Genomic DNA, 16,942 nt, shown 5'->3' with positions numbered 1-16,942 from the left:
CCTGCACTACTTCCTGCCTGGAGCGAGCAAGTACTTCCTGTAGGTCAAACTGGCTACAGCGCCACCTACCGTACTGGTGTTACACCTAAACCGGTGACTTATTGAGTTGAGAAACACAATGTTTATTTGAGGGAAACCCTTTTATACAGTCTATGGGGAAAACAGTCATTAAGGACTTGTTTTCTTACTTGTTTTGGTTTGACAACGGGTCATATGATAATATCAACGTGTTAAGATCGCACAGTATGCATTGCATCCGGTTATAATACGGTGAAAAACGTACATTTTGTGTGGAAACGGTGATTTTTTTTATTTTTTTTACCTGTTTCTTTTTATTGTTAATTTTCCAAAAGTACCATAAGAATATCTGTACTGGTGCCGGCAACTACAATGACACTCAAACACCAGCACATAATGTACAGCATTGGTTCTCTAGTGTGGGGTCGGGGAGGGTACCAGGGGGTCCCCAGTAAAATTAGTTAATATAGCGTTACAATCATTTTAACCACTTTATCGATCAAAATATCCAAGCTCATAGATCTGCATGTAGTAAATCTTTAAACTTTGTGCAAGTCTTTGAATATTTTTCTCAAAAAGCGAACATCTTTAACACAAATCTTTGCTGGGGGCCCCTGGCTCAAAACCTTTTCAGATGGGGGTCCGCGGCCAAATACATATCAATTTGGGGGTCCTTGACTTGAAAAAGTTTGAGAACCACTGATAGTGTACAGCATTGGTTCTCAAAGTGGGGTCCGGGGACACCCAGGGGTACTTGAGGGGGTTCCAGGGGGTCCCCAGCTAAATGATGGACAGGAACCAAATGGAACCTTATGGGTCTGTAACTCTGAGAGTGTACAAATGGAACCAAACGGACCCGTACACTCTCAGAGTTAAATTAACATTGATTTTACGATATGAATTGGGGTCCCAGAGGTATAAATGTCATTAAATGGGGGTCCGTTGCCTAATGCATGTTAAACTGGAGGGTCCTTGAAATTAAAATGGTTGAGAATCACTGCTAGAGAGCCGTAAAAACCTTCTCTTATGGGGGTCCCTGGCTTATCTTTTCAAATGGGGGTCCGTGGGGTAATAAGTGTCAATTTGGGGGTCCTTGACATGAAAAAGTTTGAGACCCACTGATAGTGTACAAGTGCGTATGTTGATATTTCGAAGCGAGAACAGCAACCTCTGGAGTCACACAATTCGATAGGTCACAACATTCGGTGTGACTCCACATTGATTAATGTTGCATAGATAGACAAACGGGAAGAATCGGTGGAGGAGACGTTGTTAGTTTTTTATTATCCGGTTATTAAAACAAACTAAACTATTAAATCCACGGACATGGTGGCCACCGGAGAGCTGTTAGTTACTAAACTGAAGTAGAAAATACTAGCCTGCTGCGACATTTTTAATATTGTCACCGCGGGGATAGAAGGAACGGTAACGTTTGTTTTCTTCTACCTTGCTAACCTTAGCTAACGCGTGAGCTAATAAACTAGCACAATGTTAACTGGTGATGATGATGGTTTATATACTCTTGTCAAAGTTAAACGCTGTTTATTTGACGGGGGTTTGTTGTTTCTGGACGTTTTCTGTGCCAAGCCAATGAATAGTATGAACACTTGACTGTTGGGGATATTATTTGGCCTTCTAGTGGGACTTCCATCAGTTTAGCTTTATCTGCAGCATTCTGCTGCTGCAACTTCTCTACCAGAGAGATGTTATTTATGATGATAAAGTGGTCGTTTCATCATGTCAGCATCACTAACTGCTAGTGTTATTGTAGCTAACAGCAACTAGCAGACCCCCCGCTGTGATTTAGCCTTCATCACCACCACCATCATCATCATCATCAGTGGTGTCTATAGTGTCAGGTTGATGAGCATCCTTATTGTGGAGAAGGCTTTCACAGAAAATAGCAGATCTACAAGCTCTCAACGCGTTGTGCTGCAACAAGTTGTGAGCTTGTAGATCTGCTATTTAAAATAAAAAATCATGCTGGAAAATAGAAGGGAAATGTGGCATATTTTGGACAAAAACTTGAACGGGGGGTCGCTGCCTCCTGGCACTACATGTTTTCAGATTGGGATGTGTGGACAATTACATATTAATCTGGGGGTCCTTGACATGAAAATGTTTGAGATTGTCGATCTGCTATTTTAAGTGAAAGCTTTCCCCTCAATAACCCAAAACAGAAAATACACTAGTTTTGAGCCCTGAGGGACTCTGGTTACCCATATTATGGGGTTTAAGTTGTTAAACACGGAGTTAAAGCCTTGTACTCCGTCGTACAACTGTGTCCCTTACTAAAAAGCTAAAAAACAGATCTACAACGTATAGCATGTCTTGTTTGTGTAGGTCTGTTCTTTTTTTGCCGCTACATGTCACCTCAAGGCAGGTCAGCCTCGCGCGATTGCCGCCCTTTTATTGTTGGTTGCCATGACGATTCTATGAGACAAGAGTTAGTTAACGTTAACCGTTTGATAACCACCTGGCGTCACACAACGACTTTTAACACAGATACAGTGGTGGAAAAAGTACTTTATTACTTTACTTACTCTGTTGCAAGTAAAAGTCCGGAATTCAAAATCTACTTGAGTAAGAGACGAGTACAAACGTATTGGTTTCAAAAATGTACTTACAGTAACAAAAGTAGAAAGTGCTCAAGATATAGAAGGTCCCAAGTTTTCAAATGTATGAATTGAAATGTATAAACGTCTTTTGAACATAGCAGATCTACAAGCTCACAATGCGTCTCATTGCGAGCTTTTTGACTGTCTATTTTCAAATGGATGAAATGTATTTACTAGGGCTAATGTAGTAATAATCAAAATCTACAAAGTTACTAGTAACTGAAGTTTTCAAATAATTGTAGTGGAGTAAAAGTACAATATTTGGATCCGAGATGCATTGGAGTAGAAGTAAAAGTATTGGGAATTGGAAATAGTCAAATAAAGTACAAATACCTCAAAATTGTACTTAAGTACAGTACTTAAGTAAACGTACTTAGCCACTTTACACCACGGGACGTTATTAACTAGTAGCAATGACAGTAGGTTTGTAGCTGGCGCTGACTGCATAGTGGGAGGAAGGTCCCTATTGTTATTTTACACCCGGGAATCCAGGCGGCCAATAGACAGACACAGAACACTACAGACAGGACTCTGTCAGTAACAGACTTAATCCAACAACAAGGGAGGGAATTCATTAGTGGGGTATTTGAAACTGGATATTTGGCTATCAGGTGTGTTGTGGTAAGAAATTACACTATGCTGTTGTTAAAAGTTACCGTCGACGTGATGAACTTGTCTCATGTGAACTTACGGTTACTTTTCAGCAGCATGCTAAGCATGGTTATTTTGTTATTAAGCTGGCATTGAGGTATTTGCTTGTTGGTCTGATTAGCTTACTACATATTTATGACGAGTCTTGTAATAAATATTATTTAGGCAATGGAGTAATCATACAGTTAGTTAATAGTATATTGTGTGTTTAACCACATTACTCAGTGTCAGTGTGTGTCCTGTTTGACTTTGACGGTTGATCAGTGTTTATATTGTTGTGTGAATCTCCAACAGACTGCGAGTGGTTGAGATGGCAACCGGGGGCACTCCTTTCGATGACTGCACCGAGGAGCAGGAGTTACACAACTGGGCCATCACCAATAGCAGTCTGGAAGACCGACTCAATAACATGGTAATAACAGTGCATCGGAGAGACACATCAGTCCATGACACCTTGATGCTTGTCATTACAATTACTGGAAGTACATCTTATAACAGCTTATGTACATCACAGTTTTTTTGCTCCAAAAGGGAAATTTGGTTTATAAAAAGTTGTAAAAAGATGCTCACAACAGATACAATTTGCCAAAAGCACATTAATTTGATTATTCAATGACCATGGATCTATCTGCTTTCTCCTTATCTACCGTATGTTGACATTTTGTTGTCCTTCTTTCAGGACTGGGGTGTACAGCAGAAGAAAGCCAATCGCTCCTCGGAGAAGAACAGGAAGAAGTTCCCCACCGTCGTGGCAGAGAGCCGGCTGACCAACGACATCTCCCCCGAGTCGACCCCGGGGGCCGGCCGCAGGAGGGCGCACACCCCTCACTCCTTCCCTCACACCAAATACACCACGCAGATGTCCGTCCCCGACCAGGCTGAGCTGGAGAGGTTGCGACAGAGGATTAACTTCACAGACCTGGACGAGGTGAGCAAATAAAAAAATCAGACTCAGAATCAGCTTTATTGTCACACCACAGGTTTACAGAAGTAAAAAAGTGGGTGAAATTTGTTTTCGTGCATAGTTTCCATTGTATTGTTATTTCCATTGAAAAAAAGAAAGGGAAGAAGAAGAAGGGGAGGGCGGGGGGAAAGGAGATCAAACAAGAGAACAAAAAAAAAAGTTTTCTACATATTTGCACATGGTACCTGAGATAAGATATAAAGGTGCGTGAGCATAGCAGCAGATGTATACTGTGCATGATATACTTATGTACGTTAGTAAAGGTGCTAGAAAAACACACAATAGATAAGACGAAAGTCAGTGCGTTGTACATGGGATTAACTCATGTTTATCCCAGGTCTCTTTATTTCTCTTGATTAACTCAAGAGACCTCTTATCCTGGTGTCAGGACGGTCTCAATCACTTATCTGCCTTGCATTGCAGTCATTATGGCAGAAACCTGAATTGAGCAGAAGAAATAGAACATGCACAGTCATCCATACAATGGTTCAGGTGCTGAACAGATGAAAGACTAGCACTAAAAGAAAGAAAGTCTGCACACTCCCCTATCAATCAAGTGTGTGTGTGTGTGTGTGTGTGTGTGTGTGTGTGTGTGTGTGTGTGTGTGTGTGTGTGTGTGTGTGTGTGTGTGTGTGTGTGTGTGTGTGTGTGTGTGTGTGTGTGTGTGTGTGTGTGTGTGTGTGTGTGTGTGACTTAAAACCTAAACCACTAGGTGCTAGCTAGGCAGTATCTCCGGGCTAGCTAACCCTATTTAGTTTTTAGTGACCTTTTCTCGTTGACTGCAGTGCCGAGAATGTTTTTCAAAAACGTTGGGAAGTGACATCATCATAAATGAATAACATGATTTGTATACAAAATCTCGAGGGCTCATGTCTGTTAGGGGCGGCCGTAGCTGAGTGGGTAGAGAGGCTGTCTGGGAGAAGGTCCCCGGTTCGTGCCCTGGCCCCAGAGCAAGACACTTATCCCCTTACTGGTCCCCGAGCGCTGTACTAATAGGGTGCTGCTCACTGCTCCTAATAGTTGTAATGGGTAAATGCAAAGGACAAAATTCACGTATGTGCAAAAAAAAACAGTGACAGAAATACCCTAAAGGAGTGTAGCCTCGTTCCCAGCCTTACTCATCTGATAAGAGAAAAGCCTGGTCACGACTTAACAGAGTGTCTACAGATTTGTAAAGTGTCAACGTCATTTACTTGGGCGGTACTTCCGCCAAATTCCATTACTTCCGTTTAGACACTCAACTGGCTATGGCTAGGTCTTACCCAGTGTGAAAGGAGTGGGGACCACGTTTTGTATTATTGTTATGTTATGCATGTGTGGTATATACATCTATTAATATGTAATGTGACATTCTACACTGGCGGCCACTGTGTAAGCAGGGAAAGATAGCATGACTTGGAGAGTTTGTTGTTCATGTATGAGACAATGGACATACCACGTAAAACAACATTCAGCACATCTCGGGTGTGTAATAAATACTGTATTTTGATTGAAAACCCATTTCTATCAGAACAAAATTGGGGAAAATATATAGCATTTTACTTTACTTCTTTTTTGGTCATATCTTTAAGTTGTAAATTTGAAAGAAACACCTTTATTGAGTTGGGACAATAAAGGATTTCCAAAACCTTTGACACCAAAAATACAATCTTTTAACATTTTCCCAAATCATGAGCGCTTTTGTTGTAACTTATTCTACCGAGTTAAGCATTCATCTGCCTCCTGTCTCCCCGCTGCCTCAGAGGAGCATCGGCAGTGACTCCCAGGGCCGTGCCACGGCTGCCAACAACCAGCGGCAGCTGGGCGGCGAGAACAAGAAGCCCTTCAACTTCCTCCCGCTGCACGTCAACACCAACAAAAGCAAGGCCCCGCTCCCCCCTTCCTCCTCCGCCCCGGCCACCCCGGCCATCTACAAGGAGGCCAAGAAGCAGAGCCTGGGGCTCAGGGACACGCTGACGCTAACGCCGGTCCTTCCCAGCAGCAAGGACCCCCCTGGCCTGGGACGCAGCGGAGCGGTGAGAGGCGGGCCACTGGCACACCACTTTGGAAGAGAAGAGCCCAACGTCGACAGCAGCCAGGTAACATGGCCGGTTTCTACCGGAGTTGGGTTTCAAACCCGGGCCGTCCTTGTTCTGGTCTCATGACCGATCACTCACTGGCTTATTTTGTGAGCTCCTGGTGAAGTAAGACAATGGGGTCTTGTTCACAAGGCACACATTGTGAACGGAACTCCCAAGTTAAGGGACAAGGTTCAGTCCTGGTCCAAAGCCTCGGTGAACGCACTCAAAAACAGGATCTTTAATCAAATAATGTATTTGTTCATTCATTCACTCTGCTCAATGTGCTTGATTTTAATTAATCATTCAAAGGGTAATGTTCATTGGATTTGCACCTTCATATTGCCCCTTCATAATATTCAGCATATACAGTACGACGAGTACGTGTAACATTTATTCCACACTGAATGCTTGATTTGATCAGAAAAAGATTCCTATTTATGTTCACTGCTCTTGTTGGCCCGGTAGGTAAGTAGGTAAACTTATGCAGCTGGTGTTGTGGGGATGTTGTATGATTGCTTAGTTTGGCGCATTTCAACTGTCAGGTGTCATGTTTTATAGTTAGTTTATCTAAAACGAAAAAAAAAGATTTCTATTTTTTTGTCAGTCTAGCGGCTAGACTCTAGCCTGAGCAAAAGAAACTAGCCTTTTTAAATGTCAGTGAATAAGATCCTGTGAAAGAGCATGTGAAACAGAGAGCCATCCTGAAGGTTTTTTACTCAGTTTTAGGGAGAAACCGTTTGTCGTTTTAGATTTCTTAGTTTTAAGTTCACCTTTCTTGGGAAGACATAGTGAAACACATATTTTGTGAAAATCGTGTCTTACAAGTCTTCACTGGGGAAACTAGAGCAAGGATGAACTGTGAGAGAGCCACAATGCTGCTACTGCAGTAGCCAGCCAGCCAGCCAGCCAGCCTGTATTTAGGGCAATTTCTAAATATGCCACCCCTGGTGCCCAGTGAGCTCTGGTACCCAGCTACTCCTCTCCTCCTCCACTCTTTGCCCTTGTTCAGACTGAGCTGAACAAGAGTCTTCATTTCTCCTCTCTCTCTCACACGCGCATGCGCGCACGCACGCACGCACGCACGCGCACACACACACACACACACACACACACACACACACACCTGGCGCTCCTCTCTCTCACACACGCATGCACGCACACACGCACGCACGCACGCACGCACGCACGCTCGCACGCACGCACGCACGCACGCACGCACGCACGCACGCACGCACGCACGCACGCACGCACGCACGCACGCACGCACGCACGCACGCACGCACGCACGCACGCACGCACGCACGCACGCACGCACGCACGCACACACACACACACACACACACACACACACACACACACACACACACACACACACACACACACACACACACCTGGCGCTCACCTGACTCTCTCTCTCCCACACACACATGCACTCACCCCTCCCCTCTCCTCCTCCCTCACACTGTCTATTGTTGCGGTATCAGGTGGTGAGCAAGCTGGTTCAGATCAGGGAGTACATCGGGAAGGCCAGCTCCATGAGGGATGACCTGCTGGAGAAGAACGATGTGCCGGCCAACGTGGAACGTCTCTCCCGCCTCATCGAGCATCTCAAAGAGCAGGAGAAGTCCTATCTACGCTTCTTGCAAAAAATGCTGGTTGGTCTCAATGTTTGTTTTTTTCTCTTTGTCTATTGCTATGTCTGTCTCTCCTCTGCTCAGATATGTCCGTTTTACATTCTGTGTGCTCAGACATTGGATATAAATTATACATAGTGTACATTATTTGACATTGAGGTGATGTTTGAAGCGTTTAGCCCCGATGTAGAACCTGTTTGTTTTTAGCTGCAACTCCCTGTTCATGTATTTTTAATGACCGTCTTTCTCTTTGGCCTGACATACTTTAGCAGGCGAGTGTCATGTTCTGTCTGATGGAAAAACTAGGACAAAGCGCCGCGCTCTTCTCTCTCGCACTGAGGAGTGGCTTTGTTTTATTTCTCCAGCTGAAGGCAGAGGAGGCCCATGTGTCATTCACACATCTAACAATGTTTACAAGAAATTCACTTTATCTAGTCACAATGTAGATTATGGATCAAGTACCTGCACTCAGCTTGTATTCCCATGACGATACCCACACACTGCTACTGAGGGCGATGATGTCTTTTAAAAATATTCCCAGTATTTTATTCTCTGATCTTTTCTTTTTTATTGTATCCTCCGTTGTCCTTGGTGCTGTGTTTAAGTGTGTGGCTGACCCTGTCTCTGACCCCTCCCCCCAGGCGAGGGAGAACGAGGAGGACGATGTGGGCACCCTGGACTCTGCAGTGGGCTCCGGCTCGCTGGCAGACAGCACCTCTCTCAACATCGAGGTCCGCTCCTCAGACACCTCCAACGCCACGGTGGGTACTGCCTCTGTTCACTGTAGGGATACTTATGACTTTTATTACAACCACCACAATATTGGGATAGATAGATAGATAGATAATGTAAATGGTAGATAGATGGAAGGACAGATACTGTAAATGATAGATGGACTTGTTGCTGGATGGATAGATGATACTGTAGGTATTATGGACAGATACTGTAGATGTAGTGTGTTGCATACACACAAGAATGCCAAATAAGCATTAAAGAGGTTGAGTGAACCAGTTTAACGTAATGTCATTTGGACTGGTACCAGTGAACTGTTTTTTTTAATGTCACATGAGGTATGATCTAAATGCAGATCCTGATGAGAATATAATTCTGGGGGATAGAAATAATCACGTTTAAAGATAATTCAACGTGAGCTCAAAATATCAGCTATGAATAGCATCAGCCTGGTATCAACAGGTTTTATTTTAATGTCACATGAGGTGTGATCTAAATGCAGATCCTGAAATAATCACGTTTAAAGATAATTCAACGTGAGCTTATGCTATGAACAGTATCAGCCTGGTATCATACAGCAGTGGTTCTCAAACTTTTTCATGTCAAGGACCCCCAAATTGACACTTATTAGCCCGCGGACCCCCCTTTGAAAAGATATGCGAGGGACCCCCATAAGAGAAGATTTTTAGCAGTGTTTCTCAACCATTTTAATTTCAAGGACCCCCAGTTTGACATGCATTAGGCTACGGACCCCCATTTAATGGCATTTCTATCTCTAGGACCCCAATTTATAATGTAAAATCAATGTTAATTTAACTCTGAGAGTGTACATTTGTACACTCTTAGAGTTACACACTCATAAGGGTCCATTTGGTTCCTAACTATCCATCATTTAGCTGGGGACCCCCTGGAACCCCCTCAAGGACCCCTGGGGGTCCCCGGACCCCACTTTGAGAACCAATGTCATACAGTATATGAGCCATTCTCTGCGCCTTCCTATGGATGAGATTCTTATGTGAATTGCAGGCTGCAAGGTTACTGCTTACTTTTCGGCAGCTCATTCTTGTGGAAATAGTTTTATCTTGAGGGGGGTAAGCTCTGCATATCATGTGTCACTTTTTAAGACAACCACTCAAAATAAAAGGGTGTGAAATTGAAAACAAACCAAGTGGAGGAAAAAACTTGTTTTTTTGCTGTTTCAGTACCTGACACCTGACTTGTTCAGCCTAAACGGCTGAGTGCCTGTGTGGAACAGCTGACTCTGTGCTTTCAGTAAACAGGAACTTTATCTGTTTATCTCTGACCCTCCCTTCATACTCTTAATTCCTGCACTGTGTGTGTGTACGTGTACACTTCCCTTCCCACCGTCCCTCTTTAACTCTTCCTCCCTGGCCTCCTTGTAGGGTGGAGGAGGAGGTGCCGGGCTGGGACGCGGGGATCAGAAGGAGGAGCTGGAGAACCTGCGCAGGCAGCACGAGCTGCTGAAGAAGATGCTGGAGCAGCAGGAGCAACTGAGGGCCCTGCAGGGCCGGCAGGCCGCTCTGCTGGCCATGCAGCAAGGAGCAGAGCAGGCCCTGGCCGTCCTGGATGACACCGGTGAGAGGGAGGTTCACACACACAGGGGTGTCCACATTAGCTGTCCATTTCAGGCAGTTGATATCGCGTATTAGGGCTGTGAATCGTTTGCTATCTCACGATTCGATTCCGATTCTTGGGGTCACAATCCGATTTTTATCGATTTTTTCAAAATAAACGATTCTCGATTCAAAATCGTTTTTTTTTTTCGATTCAAAAGCGTTTTTTTCCGATTCAAACGATTCGATTCAAAACGATTCTCGATTCAAAACGATTATTGATTCAAAACATAGGACACATTTATGTGACTTTTATAATTGTAAAGGTTTTATCAACTGATAATAATGTAAACACACAAAGGTAAATCCAAGTCCTCCCAAAAAAAACGTTTAAAAAAAAAATGAGAACACACCGTGAAGTGAATTAGTTGTAAGAGTAAGTACTACTACAGAAGTTTATAAAAAATTGTCCTTTTTAAAACTTTACTACAAGTCTCCATGGAGTGACTAATCGATAGAAAATAAGTATTTTTTTTGGTGAACTATCCTTTTAACACATTGAGAAGTTAGATTTTCACAACCTCACAAAGAACGTTAGGCTAAATATCCTGCCCTTTAATTGATGCCACACAAACACCACCTGTGCTGAAAGTTCAGCTGTGTTCTTTTCTGTGTTGTTGTACCAGTTGTTACGGAGACCACAGGAAGCGTGTCCGGCGTGAGCATCACCTCTGAGCTCAACGACGAGCTCAACGACCTCATCCAGAGGTTCCACAACCAGCTACATGACTCTCAGGTACGCAGCACATGTCATGTTTCAACCAGTGGGTTAGGAGCCAAGTGTGAGGTCTTGAATTTAAAAGATCACAGATGAAGAACAATTTTGGCATATTGAGTTATTTAACCCATTAAGAACTTTTAAAGCGAACATTTTTAACCCATATCTTTCCTGTTGGGGGGGTCTGTGGAACAAAATATTTTGAGCGGCAAAATACATATAATTTTGGGTGGTCCTTGACAATGGAAAATGTTTTGAGCAGTACTGATATGGAAACATACGTTTTTCAGAAAACTGTTAGGATTTAGAAGACATTTGTAGAATCGGGTCCTCAGGGGTTAATATACTGTAGTGTCCTGGCTAGGGTTGGGTACCGAAATTCGGTTCCAAGTAGAAACCGATAAGGAAATGGTCGGTACCGGGTACCCATACAAAATATGTAATTTCGGTTCTGCATATTGGTTCCTAGACGCGGCTAAAAGACGTTCAAACAAAGGCGTTTAGAAGTGCTACACAAACAGCACAATACAAAAATCACAAATCCGGTAAAACACTGTTGTATGGAGATGTATACATCCGTTGCGTCTCACTCGGTATTCGGTAACACACCGTCGTATGGTCGGAGGAGCTGCTGCTGCTCTCTGAGTGCAGCTGCATTCCTCCCCGCACCCTCCGCGTCTCCTCTCCTCTCCTCTCACACAACACCGTCTCAACTTTGTAAGCTTTGTTGTTCTCATCTTAGAATCCACATGTCAGAGGGGGTAACATTAGTAGGATGACCAGCGCTATACAAGAGCCTGTGCTGCGCAAGATAATTAACACCAGCTGTAAACGATTCTGTCTTTGATTGTGTGTGTGTGTGTGTGTCTTTCTGAAATGAAACTGAAAGTAACTTCTCCAAAAGAAAGGAATGGCAGGCCTAATATTATTAATGCATTTTGGCTGTGTGCAATAATGCAACTGCCTTTTGTTAGGTTATTGAATATTTGTTTTCATTTCTTGCATTCATATTTATATAATTTGCAACAATTCAACTGTATGGCATGCTAATGTTTTAAATAACTGATCTCAATATGGACCCATTATAGTTATGATAAGTTTTGCCATAATCATGTAGCTCTACAACAGAGGCATAGCCATGACAGCAATGGTACAAAAAATATTTTAAAAAAAATGTATATATTTAGAAAAAATAACAATTTTCGGCTATTCGGTTTTGGCCAAGAATTTTCCATTCGGTGCATCCAATATTTTTTTTTTTACCATTTTGGAACCGAAATATGGAACCGTTAGGAACCGTAACCGATAAGCAGAACCGGAACCGGACTCGGACTCGTAAAAATCCTAACGATACCCATCCCTAGTCCTGGCATCTATGTCAACATACAGTTAATGACACTGCACAGAACATCTCTTCGGAGCTCAGATTGTGGCTGGCTGGCAGGCAACGTTCATCGCAACACAAATGCTAGGCAACAAGTACAAACATAAATGGCCATTGTTTTCCTTTAGAAAACGTTGTGCATCAGTCTCCAGTCTACAGTACATGTACTATAATGTCAACAGACGACCTAAACGCTCTTTAGTTCTCAAGTTCTCTTTCTCCTGAGTTTAAGCCATTATATCCTCGTCCACAGCAGACTAAGGCGGTCCCAGACAACCGTCGGCAGGCAGAGAGTCTGTCTCTTTCCAGAGAAGTGTGCAGGTCCAGGCCCCCCCAGCCGTCCGGGCCCCCTCCACACAGACCCCTCCTGCACTCTGCCTCTGGGCCCCACGTTGGCCTGGCCAGATTGGGGCCCGGCGGCCTGGCCGCCGCCGCTGCTTCTGGAGACTCGGCCGCCGCCGCCAGCGCCAAGAAAACCAAGCTGCAAGAGCTGCAGGACAAGAAACACACCATGGATAAGATCCTGCAGGAGCTGCACTCCCTCAGAGACCAAACACTCAATAACAACTCATGTAAGGGATACTAATAAAGATGATGCGTTAGACCTGATCCGGTTTTATTTGATTTGTAGGCTGTAGCACCAGGTTGTAGATTTACATGAAACCGGTTATAAACACACACACGCAGCCTTTCTCATCAGCAGTGATTGATTAATGTGTTTGTTGCTGTCTTTCCCTCAGGTCGTGGCGTCCCTGCCCAACGCAGCCTCAGTATGGGAGCCTCGTCAGACCGACCCTCCACCATCTGCTCCGACGGAGTCACAGTCTCCACCTCCTTCCAGCCCTCCCTCTCCCACCAAGACCCCTCCAACCCCACAGACAAACTCAGGTAACACGCGGCACAGAACACTCACAACACTATCTATCTGAATGGATGGTATGGATTCAGGCAGATTATCAGATGCACACAAAACAAGTTTCAGACACATTTCATTTAAAATGGGCAGCTTTGTGTTTTTCTTGCATTACTGTATATTGAAAAAGTGAGTGGGAAATCCAAGCACTTTGAGGACATTCAGTAGGAAGGCAATGAGCATGATCCGATCCAACGTCAGTTATTTTCTAAATCCTCTCACTCTCTCTCCATCTCTCTCTAGGAAGCTGAAGGAGGTGCACAAGCGTCTCAATGAGCTGAGGGAGTTGGTTCAGTACTACGAGCAGACCTCCGACATGATGGTGGACACCGTCAATGAGAACATCAAGGAGGACGACGAAGACGACGAGGAGGAACAGATGACAGAGGACGGATCCATGTTTGAGGCCATGTTTGACTCGGAGCAGGAGAACCGACCGCCCATCACCAACATCAGGTTGGTGTAATTACAGTAATTCACAAGTGGTGCCAGGCACAACAAACCCCACCCCCCTATAAATAGAATAAATACACACATTGATCATGAAATAAAACGTATATATATATGAAACCAGCCTTATCTCACAGAATTTAGTATACATTGCACAGATCCAGTGCACGTCATTCCGTGCATAGTCGCCTAGAAAACCCGAAAATCCGTGCATATGTACCCACGGTGGGCGTAACCAGTTGCAACCCGGAAAAACCTGGAAGCAGAGCAGTCCCCACAACAAAATGTACGATTCTGTGCCTATCGGTACATAACTCAAACGGCGCTGAGTAGGCTCAAGGGAACGTCGCAACGTTTGGGACGGCAACTCGCTCTCTTTAGCTCGCTCGGTGGTCCCTTACGTGGCGACAGTTCCCTTGAGACTGCACGCCTCCGAAATGGTTTAGTCACAATGGGGGAGATGCGAGGCGGCTATGCATGGATTTTCGGGTTTTCTAGTTTATGCACGGAATGACACTCGTGCAATGTATACTAAGTCGTGTGAGATCGGGTTGATGAAACATACATCTGACCCACCCTAATCAAAACGATAACGCAAAAAAGCTTACAGAAAAACAGGTGACATTAAGTTTGACCGAGAAGGTCGATCAAGTTTCAAAGGTCCTCTTGTCACATGAAAGACCATAAAGTGACTCCTTATTTGTTGACAAATTAAAGTGGAAAATATGTAATTGTGACAGATGACCTTGGCCCACAAATCTTTGAACCCTATGGACAACAATGGATGGGATTATAACATTTTGTTGTTGTTGTTGAAGTTAGCCTGGTTGTAAGTAAATTGGACTATTCTTGGCGTGGTGAAAGTTTATTTTGAGCTTTTCTGTGACCTTTGAACAGAACTTGACATCTTGGGACCATTGTCACCTATCCGGAAAGTTTCATGTCATTCCTTGCAGCTGTTGTCCCGTTAAGGGACAATTTATTTTTCACCAGAAACTCACAGCAGTCTGTTCTATTTGAATTTGTATTTATTTGTGTTTTTCAGACATTTCATTAAATCTGCTGAGAAAGTGTTTTCTGAAATCCCACTATTTGTGTTCAGAAATGCGCAGCGCAGTGGGAACTGGACAGACCTGAACAGTCTGACCAACGGTCTGACCAATGGCCGGGCGTCCGGAGGCAGAGGAGCCAATAACCGAGACGGCAGACTGAACACCGAGTGTGAAATCAACAACCGATCTGCTGCCAACCTCCGTAGTCTCAACATCCCATCAGCGATAGGTACACAGAGTCACATTACACCCTAACCCTAGCTTTAACCCCTAACCCTAACCCTAACCCATTAAAACCTGAAGCCGATTCTACAAATTTCTTCCTAAATCCTAAAAACAAAACGTATGTTGCTGTATCAGTGGTTCTCAAACCTTTTCATAATTGTCAAGAACCCCCAAAATTATATGTATTTGGCCGCGGACCGCCCATCTCAAAATATGTGGTTCCAGGGACCCCCAGAAGCAAAGATTTGTTTTCGCTTTAAAATAATAGATATATTCACAGACTTGCACACATTTTCACAATTCTTAAAAGAATAGCAGATCTACAAGCTCGAAATTAAAAGAATACATAGCGCGGCACTGATTAAAATCTACATAGCACGGCACTGGGTGCCGCGCTATGAGCTTATATATCTGCTATTTTTTAATAGCCAAAGTGTTAAAATAATGCTTTTTTTGTTGCTCAAATCTAAAAATGACACTGACGCGTCCCCGGTCTTAATGGGCTAAACCCTCTAGTCTTAGAGAAACGGACTTGAGTTACAACTGTGCTCGGACCGCTTTTTTCTGTCTACACCAAAACTCTTCATCCAAAAATAGCCGATCTAAACCGAACTTAACTGAACCTTTCCTAACATTTCCTCCGTCTCGCTGCCTCACCACAGAGTGCCAGTACAACCGGGACAGCCCCTACAACCAGGCCAAGGATGACAACGAGGACGAAGAGGAGGACGAGGACGGCCTGGAGAACGAGGAGGGGGGTCGGGCGGCGGCGGGCAGGGACAGCGAGGGGTCGGGGTCCAGTCGCAGGAGCAGCCTGGGAGACGACGCGGCCTTCGCCCAGAAGGTCCACCGGCTGCACACGGCCAAGCAGAAGCTCCGCCAGCTACAGGAGCTGGTGGCCATGGTGCAGGTGAGACAGAGTCTACTCTCTGTGTGTTTGAATATTTTTAATACTTTATTAATAGTAATAATAATAAACTTTATTTGTATAGCACCTTTCATGACATGAAATGCAGTTCAAAGTGCTATAATCAGCAATAAGCAATAATACAATTACAGAAAAAGTACAGCTAATTTAACAATAAAGCAAAAAAGAAAAGCAAAAGCATAAAACAACATTAAAATAAAAGCAAAACAAGCAGTGGATCAGGCAAAACAGTGAGGACATGAATAACAACACAGAGATTTAAAAATCAACTAAAAGCAAGAGTGAAGAAATAGTTCTTGAGCTGTGCTTTAAAGCTATCCACACTTCACAGAGGCTTAGTCAGAAATGTAAACACCACAGAGGTGCATTCAGGTGACATTCAGGCTAAAAGGATAACACACTGCTCCCCCCCCCCCCCCCCCCCCAACCAGAGCGATGACACGGACGGCACCACAGCCAACGAGGACGAGGCTCACCATCAGCAGCCCAATAACACCAGAGGAGCCGTAGGGGGCGGGCCTAGGGACGGAGACACTCCCAGGCGCCTAACTCTGTCTGACAAGGCCAGGTAGTCTGTTCGGTTCACTTAACTAGTTTGATTTCGATGGCATCTCAAAAAGTTTTCTTTGTCCTAATAGAAATGTGTTTGTTTTGGTGGTTTCAGGGAGAAGCTGTACGAGGAGAAGCTGCGCCAGCAGCAGCAGGAGCTGAAGCAGCTTCACGACGACCGCCACAGACTGATGGAGATCCAGGGAAAGATCCAGGACCTGCACTGGGCCTGCCCAGACCTCCAGGTAACACACACACACACACACACACACACACACACAAATAGATAGAAGTGTACATACACTAATTTAAAGGTTCAGTACACTATGGACTGAAGTATGTATACAAAACTGGCTGTATTATTATGTTTATTTACTTACACAGAATTGTAGTTCATGTACAGCATATATTG

General features: G+C 44.1%; 1 protein-coding gene across 5 annotated transcripts in view; it reads left to right on the top strand.

Moving 5' to 3' along the window:
* The first annotated feature begins 1,259 nt into the window (after positions 1–1,259).
* Positions 1,260–16,942, top strand: part of pcm1 (pericentriolar material 1) — a 41,441-nt gene continuing 25,758 nt past the window's right edge. For 4 of the 5 annotated variants that reach the window (XM_084082394.1, XM_084082396.1, XM_084082397.1 and 1 more), the window contains exons 1-15: positions 1,260–1,443; positions 3,582–3,699; positions 3,967–4,215; positions 5,994–6,329; positions 7,796–7,966; positions 8,587–8,706; positions 10,081–10,273; positions 10,938–11,047; positions 12,667–12,985; positions 13,154–13,301; positions 13,570–13,782; positions 14,879–15,057; positions 15,716–15,963; positions 16,413–16,549; positions 16,646–16,775. In XM_084082394.1, coding sequence (XP_083938520.1) covers positions 3,598–3,699; positions 3,967–4,215; positions 5,994–6,329; positions 7,796–7,966; positions 8,587–8,706; positions 10,081–10,273; positions 10,938–11,047; positions 12,667–12,985; positions 13,154–13,301; positions 13,570–13,782; positions 14,879–15,057; positions 15,716–15,963; positions 16,413–16,549; positions 16,646–16,775 — 2,655 coding nt within the window. In that variant the 5' untranslated portion in view covers positions 1,260–1,443; positions 3,582–3,597. Of the gene's footprint in view, positions 1,444–3,581; positions 3,700–3,966; positions 4,216–5,993; positions 6,330–7,795; positions 7,967–8,586; positions 8,711–10,080; positions 10,274–10,937; positions 11,048–12,666; positions 12,986–13,153; positions 13,302–13,569; positions 13,783–14,878; positions 15,058–15,715; positions 15,964–16,412; positions 16,550–16,645; positions 16,776–16,942 lie in introns of all 5 variants that reach the window. The other variant, XM_084082395.1, reaches the window with a different exon arrangement.

This window comes from Gymnoscopelus microlampas, assembly GCF_963454915.1.
Source record: "Gymnoscopelus microlampas genome assembly, chromosome: 2".
In the NCBI taxonomy this organism is placed as follows: Eukaryota; Metazoa; Chordata; class Actinopteri; order Myctophiformes; family Myctophidae; genus Gymnoscopelus; species Gymnoscopelus microlampas.
This window is presented reverse-complemented; position numbering and strand designations above follow the sequence as displayed.